General features: G+C 44.6%; 1 protein-coding gene across 1 annotated transcript in view; it reads right to left on the bottom strand.

The window, feature by feature from the left end:
• LOC144728062 (SH3 and multiple ankyrin repeat domains protein 2-like) overlaps window positions 1–13,751 on the bottom strand; it is a 370,189-nt gene that overhangs the window by 218,257 nt on the left and 138,181 nt on the right. Inside the window, exon 9 of the mRNA XM_078607344.1 lies at window positions 3,545–3,611. Within this exon, the coding sequence (XP_078463470.1) occupies window positions 3,545–3,611 (67 nt within the window). The remainder of the gene's footprint in view (window positions 1–3,544; window positions 3,612–13,751) is intronic.

The raw sequence follows: 13,751 nt of genomic DNA, 5'->3' as shown, positions 1-13,751 counted from the left end.
TAAATTCGTTCCGAAGGCGTCGAAAGTTACCCCTTGTCACCCAAAAAAACGTACTCTATAATATTTAGACGATGGATATTAATACATAAATATACTAACAGCGTTATAAACACATGGTATTAAAAGAAACATGGTTAATTAATGCATTAATTAATATGTACTGTACCTACAACAGCCAAAATTACCTAAAACAATCTACTCAATTGGGATTACACGTAGCAGCAGTATGTCCCCCTACTGCAAAACCAGAATCATAATCAGAATATTTACTTACACTGGAGGAATCCTATGAGCTTTAAAGCTCTTTTTCACAGATATCCAGTCGGGGCACGCGGTCAGAACGTTGCAACAACAAACAATGTTTAGGAAAGGGAAACAAATCACTTAAATAAGAATAAATACATATTTGCAACTCATTAAAAAATATATATTATTCACTGAAAAAGATTTAGGACCCTCCTGAAAAAAAAATATTGAGGCCCATTGGAGGTTTTCCTGGGTAAACGAGCGGACTAATAACATAAAAAAATCCGATTATAATTACAATAAGATGTGTACCTAATGGATGCTAAAGGATCGAGCTCTCGACAAATTCTTCCCATTCCTATTACATGCCGCCTATTATCTCATCTGTCATCCTCAAATTTGCAACAACAACAACAACAAACCTTTTTCAGACTGGAGCCAAAGCAACTGTGGTAAGATGAAACGTGAACGCTTCGGCTCTCAGTCTCATTACTTTAACGGGGATGCTTTCCTTTTCTCCGCTCTTCAGCTCGGACAAATGCTACGGAGCGCCAATTGTTCCACTTCGCGGAATAACGTAATGGAGCAATTAGCCACGGAGCACGGTAAGCGTACCGACGTCTCAGGCTTGTGCATTGCGCGGGCGCATTGGTGGCTGCTGTTGGAGGACCCCCTTTTATTTTTGCCCTCGGCGGAGAAAGAACCAACGGATGGAGTAATGGGCAGCCGCTAAAAAAAATGACATTTCTAAAACACGAAACTCGACACACTCGTTGACAACACTGTCTTGAATGAAAAAAAACACGTATAATCGGCGATGTTTCGGGCACTGGCCCTTGTTCATAGCACTGCACAGAGTGGCCAAAGAGGCAGGGTTAAAAATAGATTGAGAGTGCACTTAAGACCATGTGGCCTGATGAGTTATTTTTGTTCATTGTCCTTTTGCACCATTGCCAATGCAGCATCGCCAAACAATTCCCAAAACGTTCCTGAGAGCCACAGAGAAGACGAAGGCTAATGGACAATCCTTCTAATAAGATACAGCCCCCGAAAGCAGGCCGCACCTCGTTCGTGATTCCGTGAGGTTCAGAGGACCCAACATTCATCTCACTCAGAGGTTTGCAAGTGGATGAAATATGGACCCATAATTACGTCCGATTATCTGCGATTCAAAAGTCAAAAGCGATTTCCTGCTCAGATAAGTATTGAGGCAGTGCCCGTCTCCGATTTACAACCTTGAGCCCAGTGGTAGAAATTCCACATTGCTATGGCAGGGGGAAGGGTCAATCCATCGGTCAACCATTGTGGACTTCCCCCACAAAGCAATGCAGCTTGAACTCAGATCCAAATACGCATTAAAATATCAAAATTTTAATAACCAAGACAAATACAGAATATTGTTTTATTGTAGTTTGTTAACAAAGTTACGCCGACATGATATGTAGAGTCATTATCATTTACATGTAGTTTTGTACGACATGTAACGTTTGCAGTTACATAACATACCCAATGGGATAGCACGCCAGCACCGTACACTGCCATGCAGGTTTTTGTTGTTAAACTCTTGCGTTATGTTGGCGTAAGCTTGGCGTTAGTTTGGTGTTAGGGCCAACCTCACACAATGCACATTGCAATAAATATTAATATTTTGCTAAACAAGCCACTCCATTATCTGTGGCATATTGAAGTGTAAATAACACTAATAAATCATGATAAAAAAATAAACCTTGTTTGTACAATTCATATATTAAAAGCGGTTATGCAACATCTTAACACTTTGCATTATTGTCAGAAAGAGTAGAAGAGTCCTTTTCTTCTCTTCCTTTATCAATTCCCCCCTGACCATAAACAATTCTGCGGCTAATAGGCTGGCTTAAAATATATTTTTTTGACGGGCATTAGGAAGACGACCCGTTTTCTACACATGCATTGAGAGTATTTGGCTGCTATACATTTCCACACTACAATAGCCCAGTTCATTGGGCTATGAATTTGTGATCGCCAGGTCGCTTCTGAACAAGAGCTATATCGCTTCGTGGGCCTTACACCAGGTAGAATAAACAAAAATAGTTCGTTAGCATCGTTGGTTAAGATAGAAAATTCAAGTAGAACACCAGGACGTTAACTCTTCATGCAGTGACCGGAGAGAAGTTGGAGACGATCAACTTTCTAAACGTTGAAAAAGCAAGAATGAGAACCCTGAGTTCTTTAGTCGCGAAGGCTCAGTGCTGGTAGCCCTCTACGCCACCTTGCAACTTTCATGCCAAACACATTAAAGACTTACGGATTCATCGATAATAAGAGGTTTTTGTTTTGGTGAGACCGCGTAAATATAAACGCATCGTTAAACCCGCCACCACCTGGCACAGCCACTTAGTAAGATTTGTTATGTAAACAAAACGTGCCAATTTGTTACTAGTACAGCACACACCCGTTGTGTTGGAGAGTAAACCCACAGCATTTACAATCCGAGCACCTTTCGATTTAAAGCTTTCGTGACTGCAGGGATTCATCTTCTTGGTTCTTTCGGTAAAGTCACGTAGAAGGGAAGTAATAAAATAATAAAAATAAAACATAATAAAACAATTCTCACGATGTTTCGGCCACAACGCAAGCAGCCGTCCTCAGGTCTGTCGCCTCGACAGACCTGGTTTTCACCTGAGGACGGCTGCTTGCGTTGTGGCCGAAACGTCGTGAGAATTGTTTTATTATGTTTAATTTTTATTATTTTATTACTTCCCTTCTACGTGACTTTACCGAAAGAACCAAGAAGATGAATCCGAGCACCGTGAAGTTTCGCCTGTAATTACAACCAACATCATCAGGCGAAAGCCAGAGTTGTGGAGAAATCCTCCCATTTCAGTCTTAAATAGACGGGGGATAAATGTGATGTCGTTACTTGTGAGCCAATCAGCTGCGAAGGCCAGAGGTGGGGGGGGGGGGGGTTAATGTATGCATATAAATGAAAATGGATACCATTTCCAGTCGGGCTATTCATATGGTAATCAACATACATTAAACATGTATATTATGGATTCAATGTACACATGAACAATATCGCAAACAAAAACACATGAACTTATTCCGGCGGTGTGATTTTTTTAGTTTGTTAAAATATATATGCTCGTTATCATAACACATTACCGTTCATATATAAACGGAGCGTCATTCTGATCTTGACGATTGGTCGTTTTCGTAAGCAGTGCATTTCGCTCGCCGAGAGTCGCACGCTCAAGCGATTAGAAAAAAAAAGATCGGGGGGAGGGGGTGTATAGACTTTAAAATACGCGTTACTCACCCACATCCGTCGGTTTATGGTTCTTTATAATTTCGGCCAGCTCAAAATTGCCAGCAATAATCGCCACCTGTAATGAGAGATCAACATTTTATGCGTGGGTTTACACGACCCAAAATATTGTCTCAATTCACACTGCGTAGCTTCTTCTTTTGGGTTATTTCGCGAAGGTAAAATGTCATTCGTATATATGTTTTGTTATCAACCAAAACCCTCCACGTGAGATCCGAGCTCTTGTTAACACCTGACGATGCTGGATGTGATCTCCAGCGAAGCGTCAGACCAAAAAGTCGTCGAAATTTCGCTTTGCTTTTCAACATTCCTCCGGTTTGCTGACAAACGAAATCAATTTCGGCATATTTACCCACGTGGGCAATATGATTTTATCGGCCCTGTCAGGTGATGGAGGGTTCGAGTAGTTAACAACCCACACAATGATCTAACCCGTGATCATCGTCATCATCATCGTCAAGATCCATGGGCAGATAGCCCAAAGGTGTCCACTGCACATTTCGTCATTTGATCTAACTCATCAGAAACCAACTACGAATCAAAATTCAACATGGCAACAGGTTTGTTTTGTTATGCTCAAACTTCACAATGCAAATGGTCACCTTGACGAACAGCAACGCTTCGTTAGACCACGCGGGTTTTAACTCGACGCCCACGTGACTTATATTAAATCATTTTGGACGGGGGGGGGGTTAGAACTTCCCCCGTAAGCCCCTTCCCCCCATCCCACCCTGAAAATATGCCACTGATCCCGTGTGAACCAGGCTGAGCTAGGCCAAACCCATCCCATTAAATGTTGGGCGAAAGGAGAGAGGGATCGGTTAAATTTTTCAGCGAGTTGTGATTTTTATTCAGGCTAATTACGCCATAAACGGTGTCCTGGAACCGGTGATTGAAACAGGGGTGAGAGCGAAGCGTGACAGGTGGGGGAATATAATTCCCTTGGCTCTTAAGCGAAGTAAATAGTCTTCATTATTTGTCGAGGCTTTTTCAAGATTTAAAATCGAAAGATATCAGAGGCATCAAATTGGCCGGGGCGGGGGGGGGGTCTATTTTTGGTAACCGTCTTATTTTGTGGGACAACGGGAGTGTCCCTGTGACGACGACACCTTAGATATTGTTTCATTCGTCTCTTCACACGCTGGTGTAGCTAGGACATACCAAGTGATGCAATTAGCCTTTTGGGTCGATGTGACTACTGCCGTCTCTGCGGCCGCTTTTAAATGTGAGTTCGCTGAGACCATGGATAGCACGGATAGCAAAATTTAATCCAGGAATTGCTAAGGAAGCATTTGGGACACGTGGATTACGCAGCTTTTGTTCCGTTTTCAGGCACGTCGACTGCACAATGTGGTGGAGATTAAAAAAAAAGACCTGCCGCTAATGCTGGTGTGGTTACGGACTGAGCTTTTGCAACTTAATCACAGGTGCCAGTAACAGGGGTTATGCGGAGGTCATGGGACATTGCCCTGGATGGGGTGGGATTTTATTGATGGACTCCATAAACCATTTTGAAAAAACACAAACCGATGATGATCGCTGCTCAAGGGACAGGCCTTTGAGCGAGGTGTGTTACGGGCCAGAAAGGTGGATGGCAAGAAAAACACGCCTCAAAAGAAGCGTTTTGTTTGTATGTATGTACGTTGAACTACTTTCGCACCATATGTAGCCAACCGTGCTAATTGGAGGTGCGGAGGGAAAGACAATGAACTGAGCACACATTAAAAGCAGTTCTAAAGAAATGAGCCTACAATTTATATTTTGTATTTGAATAATAGGCGCTCGACTTAATAAATATAACAGCATGGTCGGGTGCGCAACATTTTAAATTCAGAACAGAATGTGAAACGATAGCATTGCAGATGTAATCAGGACATAAGGTTCTGATAGGTGTGAAATGTTGTGCAGTAGAGGTGGGAAATTTACAAAGGCAGGCAATGGTGTGGCCACCCATTGGTCCAAAAACCAAGGAGAAGAAATAAGAGTTAAGATACTGCGATACTGTGGGAGTCACACCAATCCATTTTGGACCCGTGCGCTTAACCTTCAACGATGCGAGTTCAATCTCCAATGAAGCTTGGAGAGCTGAATGGAGTTCAAAAGAGCTCAGAAACAAAAACACTTTGTGAAAAACCCAACGCAGAATATCCCTGGTTTTGATTTTTCACAAAACTCATGGTCCACCCTAAACCGCATGCGTACAAACCATGGCAGATTGCGGATACCCGATGCACAAATGGACAATTAAAAAAAAACTCTCCAGTAGTGTACGACTCTGGTCATCCAGAACAAAAAATACAACGTATAACGACGCAATGCCCCGATCCACAAATACGAAGGTGACGTCACAGCGATGATACACTACTCCGCTGCTTCTGACGCCTTTATCTGGCTTGACCACCTGAATGTGAAATTGTAGTTGTTGCTCTGCATCTACATCATCCATTCGGAAGAAGAACTCTGGGAGAAGATCCTTTGCCAGGGGACAGGGCGGCACAACGGTAATGCTTGTCCCTTACAGCAAGAAGAGCCTGGGTTTTATTCCCTATTCGGGCTTCTTTTCTGTGGAGGTTGTTTTAGTTTGTTAATGTTCTCACTCCTCTTCTGTACGGGTTTCCTCAGGGTTCTCCGATTTCCTCCCAAAGGTAATTAAAATATATATTTAATGTCATTGATATTGGGCAAAACATCCCAATGCTGAAGTATTACCTACAAGTTACTCGATTGGGGATCGTACATCGCAACAATTGCCACCTCCTGCAACACAAAAATTGGCAGGATCCTCCTGAAAAGTCTTGGGAATCAGTGAAGTCGTAGCAGGAGTCGTAATAATGTGACAACCGTGCAACAGTTGTAATATTCGGGATAAAGAACCAATGCCAAGGTGTGGTGGCATCAATGACATTTGACATGTATACTTTTGTGCTTTGAAAAAAAGAGCTCTTCTAAAATACGTTCCTATTTTTTTTACCTAAAAATTACAGTCGCGAAGTGTGCTATTGATTTTATTAACGTCAATCAACAGTTCTTTTATTAAATCACCAGAACACATTCCCACCACCACCACCACCAACAAAAAATGGCTGCCATATCTTTTTTTGCAGAGCCGTCAAACCCACGTGACCTCATTTCGGCCAATCACATTGCAGCCATGTGCCCGCTATTAAAATCAAATCAAAGATCGTTGTTTGAGGAACAACATCTCCAAAAAAATTGCACTTTGAAGCCACAGAACGCAGTTTCATTTTCCGCAGCATTGCGCCCGATGTGAAATGTCGTAATGGCAATAGAGTGCATTTACATTTTTTTGCTGCAAACTGCATTATTGCACAAATTCTCACTTTAAAATAAAATACAAAAGCTAACCCATTGGTAAACTAAGGCTTGATGCTTCATTCAGTTAGACGCAGCGTTTGCCATTCGCACACCAAACACAAAACATGTAAGGAAGCGGTAAAATGCACAGCTGTTGTTGTGACGTTCTCCCCAACCCACTGTAATGAACTGCCAGATGCATTGCACAGTGCTGCTAATGTACAAGACTAATGCCAATTGAGAAAAGGTCAAAGTTGGGTGTCTGGGTACCGGATTAACACCGCGTGCAGTAGGCACACAGGAAGAGTCGCGTTACGAAAACGCGGTTCATGTCACGAGCAACCCAGTGGATCAAACCGTATGGCAACGTTGTTACTAAATTCACTTGTGTCCCTTCTTGCGTTCATCAGTAGGAGAAGTGATGTCGGATCAAAAGGGTTTCAACGGAATACATAAAAGTAACTCAGGTCAGCCACCAATATATCTTAATAAAAAAAATCATTTTTACTATCCACTGAATTATGCTGGGAGCATCTGGTGTTTTAAATCTGAAATCCAACGACAACAAGAACAAAACATTTGTTTGTTGAACACAGTTTGCTGAGCACGGGCAGCAAAACTGTCAAGAATCCAGCAACAAACAACACTGACAAAGTTGTAGTGGATACGAGTTTAAGTGAGCGAGGTTATTGCTGCCGAGAGCTTGGGAAAACGGAGGAGGAAGGGGAGGGAATTTTGAGAGTCGGGCCATGTGAGGGAAGCAACAGCAGCAGAGAGAGAAGTAATTTGACCTGAAGGGCGGTGGTGGTTGAACACAGACTGGAGACGAAACAGTCAATTTCAGAAAAAAACGCCGTTAACAGGACAGCAACGAGACGCATCAGAACAAAGACAAAGATCCCCCATATAGCCTTTAACAGACGGTTGGGGCAAGTGCTGTTAGCGAGTACTTATGGAGGCCGGCACGGCACACGATAGTGGGTGACCAGCACCACGCCCGGCCGCCTTTGTCTCTCAAGTGGCAATGTTAACACACTGCACCATGTACTCATTTAAGGCTGAGTCGACCTTGGGGAGGGTCCAGGACCAGTTCAGATATTCGTGAACGAAATTGGGTCGAGAGCAGGAATCTAACTCAGGGTGCCATGCTCGTTGTGCAGTGCGCTCACCACGGTGCCACCACTCCCCACACGCACACACGCATACACGCATACACGCACACACGCACACATGCACACACGTTACTAGCTAGACTTTCATGTTGCTGCACCTCGCGCTCACTGTCATGTGACCCCAAGAGTCTGCGATGATGGAAGTCACCTCGTACACTCTATTAACTATTTAACTAGTTTATATTTATTTTACCAGGTAAAGCCCACTGAGCTACATACCTCTTTTTCAGAAGCGACCTGGCCACAAATGATAACCCAATGAAGTGGCCTATCATGTGGAAATTTATAGCAGCCAAACACTGTAAGAGCATCAATCTTGATTTGAAGTTTTCGTGACTGCAGGAATCCATACTCTTTACCGAAAGAACTGTAAGTGCATGTTTCTAAATGCGGAGGGAAAAACCGGAGGAGCCAGAGAAAAATCCACACAACCGTGGGGAGACAGAGAGAGAGAGACGCAAACTCCAAATATACAGGCGTCATCAGGGTCGGGATCGAACCCACGACCTGCATACCAGGCGAGGCAGGAAACATCTCGCCACCGTGGCACCCCTTGATAATAAACCTTGATGGGTATCCCAAAGTTAAGGGTCGGATTCATTTCATACGACCAAAAATTTTCATTCGTGATTAGTTTCTCTTGAATTAGATCACTGTGTTGTGTATCATGCACATGTTTGGGTATAACCCTCCACCACCCAACATCGTGGATCAAATCAAGTTGTCACTGTGGGTAAATGTGCCGCCTGATTTGGCTCACCAGCAAAAGCGTGAGGAGTTTTGAAAAGCCATCGAGTTCTTTGACCATGTTTTTACGACGTTTCACTGGAAATTATGACGAGCGTCATCAAGTTGTTTAACACATTCTCAGCTCTCACGCGAGAGGGCCGCCTTTCGACATTCACGTGTGTCCCACTGATGAGCCAAATACATTTGCATATTAGGCCGTGACAACTTCAAACGATCGTCTCTGTCGGTTGGTTCAGGGTTATAGTTAAAGTTAATTATACCTACACGATCTAAACAGCAACAACAAAACCAATTATGAAGCAACGTTAGGATTTGTTAATTAAAAATCACGAGCAAGGCAATGATTTCAAAATGGGCGGGGAAAAATGGGTGCAAATGCAAATATGTGTTTTCTTTTCATTTATAAAATGCAATTATTTTTGTAAGGGGATTAGACTAATTCGTATCACAAACGTCGCTCTTGTTTCCACAACAACCACACGCCGTGAGCTGGAAAACTTAAAGAAAAAAAAACAGATGTTGCATTGAACCACAACAGGATTCGTTCACAGGTAGCAACATCCACCCGCCAAAAGCCGATTGCGTTTATGAGCTTGTGACGGAAGCATATATGATCATAATCCCGCGAAGCAGTTATACTGGTACATCATTGACATAATAATGCAACACCGTAAACACATTTTTTGTTTTACATAATCCAGGTAGTAAAACATAATTTTAAATCATCGTCATCATCATCATCCTTTACTCGCCCGCTTTAATATCGCCCCGCGATAAATGCTGCTTGTGAGCTGTACACACATCACCTTGGCGGCTATGTTTAAAACAACAAACATGAATAGACTTCCATAATACAGGTTTTTTGGGTTAGATCGCGTAAATATAAAAATATGTCGTTAAACCCACCACCACCCGACACAGACAATTAGTAAAGTTTGTCACGTAAACAGAACATGCCAATTCGTCACTAGTACAGCAACACCGGTTGTGTGTTGGAGAGCCAAGCCACAACATTTACACTCCGAGCACGACGTTTCGCCAGCAATAACAACCAGCTTCATCAGGCGACAGCCAGATTTTGTGGAGAATTCCACCTGTTTCGTTCCTTAAATAGAGGCGTCGATGTGGTGTCGTAAATAGACTCGGAACAAGCAGTGCAACTCCACAACAGAGGCTCATAGTGCCCCTTCCCTCGCGGTTCCCTTCTCTCCGTGCCACCGGTGCCTGTGCGCAGCGGCGCAGAACCGTGTGCTGTTATTATGAGGGCAATGAGATGGCCCGACCCTCCATTACCTTGGAAAATGGGAATGTGCGGACAAAATAAATAAATAACACGCGACATTACAGACTGCAACGTCATCGGCCACTGTCGCTGTACCCGCTGGACGAAAGGCCTCTCCGCCTTTTTCCATCGCCATCTCAACCGGCGCTAATCGCACCTCCGATCAGCACGGTTGGCTACGTACGGTGCGAAAGAAGTTCAACATACGTACGTACATAGACTCACACCGAGACCCATAGACTCATCACACAAAGACCCATAGTTTGTTGTCCTTCCCCCGCACCTCCGATTAGCACGGTTGGCCACGTACGGTGCGAAAGAAGTTCAACGTACGTACGTGCATACGTAGAGCGGTCCCCATTGCTTGTGCCCACACATCAACTGATTTAATTTCATCGTTCCACCTCCCCTCTTCGACTCGTCGCAACTGCTTTCATCATTGTTATTAATTCGCAAATAAACGTGCTGGCTTTTGGCTTGTCGATTTCTCACCGCCAAAATTACCGATGTCCCATTCGCCGCTTTCATTTCAGCAGACAGCGGCAGCGTCGGGACAACGTCGGATGGCTTCAAGGACAAAACGGTGGGCGAACGTCCAATCAACGTTGGACCAATGCAGCCCTTCTCGTTGTTCCGTTGTTGCGCAACAGCAAATCGATCCTTGGGCCCTCTTGCGTCTCCCGCGCGTGAACGGACGGAAATGCTAACAAGAAACCCAAATGAAATCTTCTCACAACCATTAATTGTCGGCTTGCCCGCCGAGTGTTCTGCTTTCAATCGCCTTGATTGGCCGCGGGTTTCCAGAGCTGCGGTCCGGCTCGTTTGCAGGCGAGGTTTCAAAACGATCGCGGATCGACAAAAACCGCAGTGAGCGGTCAGACGGTCCATCGCGCGGTGCATCCGCAGAGTTATCTGTAACGTTCGATTTTATGTGGGGTATATTCAATTGTTTCGCCGGCGTTATTATTACACTGCGAGATTAAACCAAGGGTCAACTATTAGCCTGTTTTATCGCCGCTCGTTCGTTTCAAATTGGATCCGTTTTTTGTGGGGGAACGGGTCAGATTCGGGGTAAATTAGAGCAAACAGTTTGATTTGTGATGTCAAAAATGGGTCCGCGCGATTGTTGTTGTTGTTATTATTGTTGTTTGCCGGGAGGTGGTGGCTACGCTGCTGCACGTGGCTGCCTGTAATCCGGCACTTGTGGATGGAGACAGCGGTGAGGGTTGGTGGACCACCGCACGTTGCAGATGCTGCGAAACTTTCTTCCCGTCGGGCGTCAAGGGGCAGCCGTCATGCCCCTGCCTCGCCAGGAGAAGGCGGTACGGCAAGCGGACTAATCGCCATCAGATTCATGAATTGGCTCAAAACATCTTTAAATAAAAAACAAGTAAACCCGTAAAACAAAGTTTTTCACTATAAATCCTTCATATGCGTGGCATCAGGGCGGCTAGAGTCCTCTCGTCCTTTGGCTTGAGATGGCTGCCACCTATGGGTCAGATGATTGTCTGGCAGCATTAAACAATTGGTAATTCAATATTTATTTATTTTTCCCTAAACAGTGTAAAATTTTGGAATTTTTTTTCACGAAAATGCATTGTCACGCACAACGAGTCTGTGTGCAAAATGTCAGCTCGATTGGATCACGGGAAGTGGGTTAAAAACGACCGAAAGATTTGCACGGTCCTAAGCAAGCAAGTGAACTTAATATAAAGGATTTAAAAACCCCAATGTAGTTCTACGACTCACCGCGCCTTTTACTGGATAAGCAAGTAAAATGTTTTCTGCATTCGTGGCATTTATATGGTGCGTATGAAATGTGTAATCACGCTAAATATAATATTTTAACGTGAAGGTAATTAAATAATACAATAGTCCTCGAAGTATAATACAGCCGGACAACTCTTAATATGTTTGGACACACAAGCTTATATAAAATACAACCGTGTCTAATAAACACCAACAGCTTCAAGATTAAAAATGTCAATTTGAATTATTAACACGTGCAATAAAAAAAAAGTTGGCTCTCAATTAACTTTGCGCTTGGAGAAATACAAATTCCTAACGCATGCAAGTCGAAGCGCTCATACGCCACTCAACAGACAAAGATCCGCCGTATAGGCTTAACAGACTGTTGGGGCAAGTGCTGTTGGCGAGCAGCATCTATGAAGGCCGGCAACGGTACAAGAGGGGGTGGGGTGGCCAGCACCACGTCCGACGGACCGCATTTGTCTCCCCAGTGGCGACGTCTACACACCACACCAGGTACTTATTTGAGGCTGAGTCGACCTAGGAGAGGCCCAAGACCAGTTCCGATAATCGTCACTGGTGTTGGCCGTGAGCGGGAGTCGGCAGGTTCGTAGCGCAGCCCGCTAACCACTACAAAGACAAATATCCCCTGTATAGCTTTAATAGACTGTAGGGGCAAGTGCTGTTAGCGAGCATCTATGAAGGCCAGAACGGTACACGAGGGGGTTGGGTGGCCAGCACCACGCCCGACCGCCTTTGTCTCCCCAGTGGCAATGTTCACACACCCCACCAGGTACTCATTTGAGGCTGAGTCGACCTAGGGGAGGCCCAGGACCGGTTCAGATAATCGTCACTGGGTGTTGGCCGTGAGTGGAATCGAACCCGGGTCGCCGGGTTTATAGCGCAGCATGCTAGCCGCTACACTACCGCTCACACACACACACACACAGGTACACACACAGGTACACACACACACACGTGCACGAAGCATTGCAATTAAATCGCTACAGGCACCGCGGGCGTGGTGGTGTTTTTTTTTACACATTCAAAATACAAACCGAAAATCAAATGCACAATTGGCCTTGATGGCGAGCCGGATTTTCATTCACGCCACACCATCTGCCGTTAATCACACTTCGCTGTTGGCAGCACGCATTCCCCTTCGACTTGAGTGAGAACATTACATTGTCTCGCGAATTACAAATTCCATTGGTTCGGCTATTTTGTTCGCATAGTTGCTGGACTAAACTGAAACTATTAAGGTAAACTTTTTTTTACCAGGCATAGTTCTTTGTCAGAAGCGACCTGGCCACAAGTGATAGCCCAACACAAGTGGCTTATCGCGTTGAAATGTATAGCAGCCAAATACTCTCAAAATCGCGTTTCTATATGTGGAATGGAAAACCGGAGGACGCAGACAAGAATCCACGGAACCGCACGGAGAATACACAAACTCCAAATATACAGAAATCATGATGGTCAGGGTCGAACCCACGACCTTCTGTGTACCAGGCGAAGTAGTTAACATCTCGCTGCCGTGGACCCCCTTTGTACTATCTCATACGCACCACTTTGCGTGTGCACCCACCATGGCTAGGAGATGTTAACTCCCTCGCCTGGTACGAAGGAGGCAAGAGGTCGTGGGTTCGATCCCGACTCTGACAATGCCTGCTGCTGTATAGTTTGAGTTTGCATCTCTCTCTCATCATCACGGTGGCTAGGAGATGTTAAATACCTCGCCTGGTACGCAAGAGGTCGTGGGTTCGATCCTCACCCTGACGATGCCTGCTGCTGTAGTTGGAGTTTGCATCTCTCTCATCATCACCACGGTGGCTACGAGATGTTAACTACCTCGCCTGGCATGCAGGAGGTCGTGAGTTCGATCCCAACCCTGATGATGCCTGCTGCTGTATAGTTGGAGTTTGCATCT

Source organism: Lampetra planeri, chromosome 27, assembly GCF_965212315.1.
Source record: "Lampetra planeri chromosome 27, kcLamPlan1.2.h2, whole genome shotgun sequence".
NCBI lineage: Eukaryota > Metazoa > Chordata > Hyperoartia > Petromyzontiformes > Petromyzontidae > Lampetra > Lampetra planeri.
The sequence above is the reverse complement of the archived record's forward strand: the minus strand, read 5'-3'. Positions and strand labels throughout refer to the sequence as shown.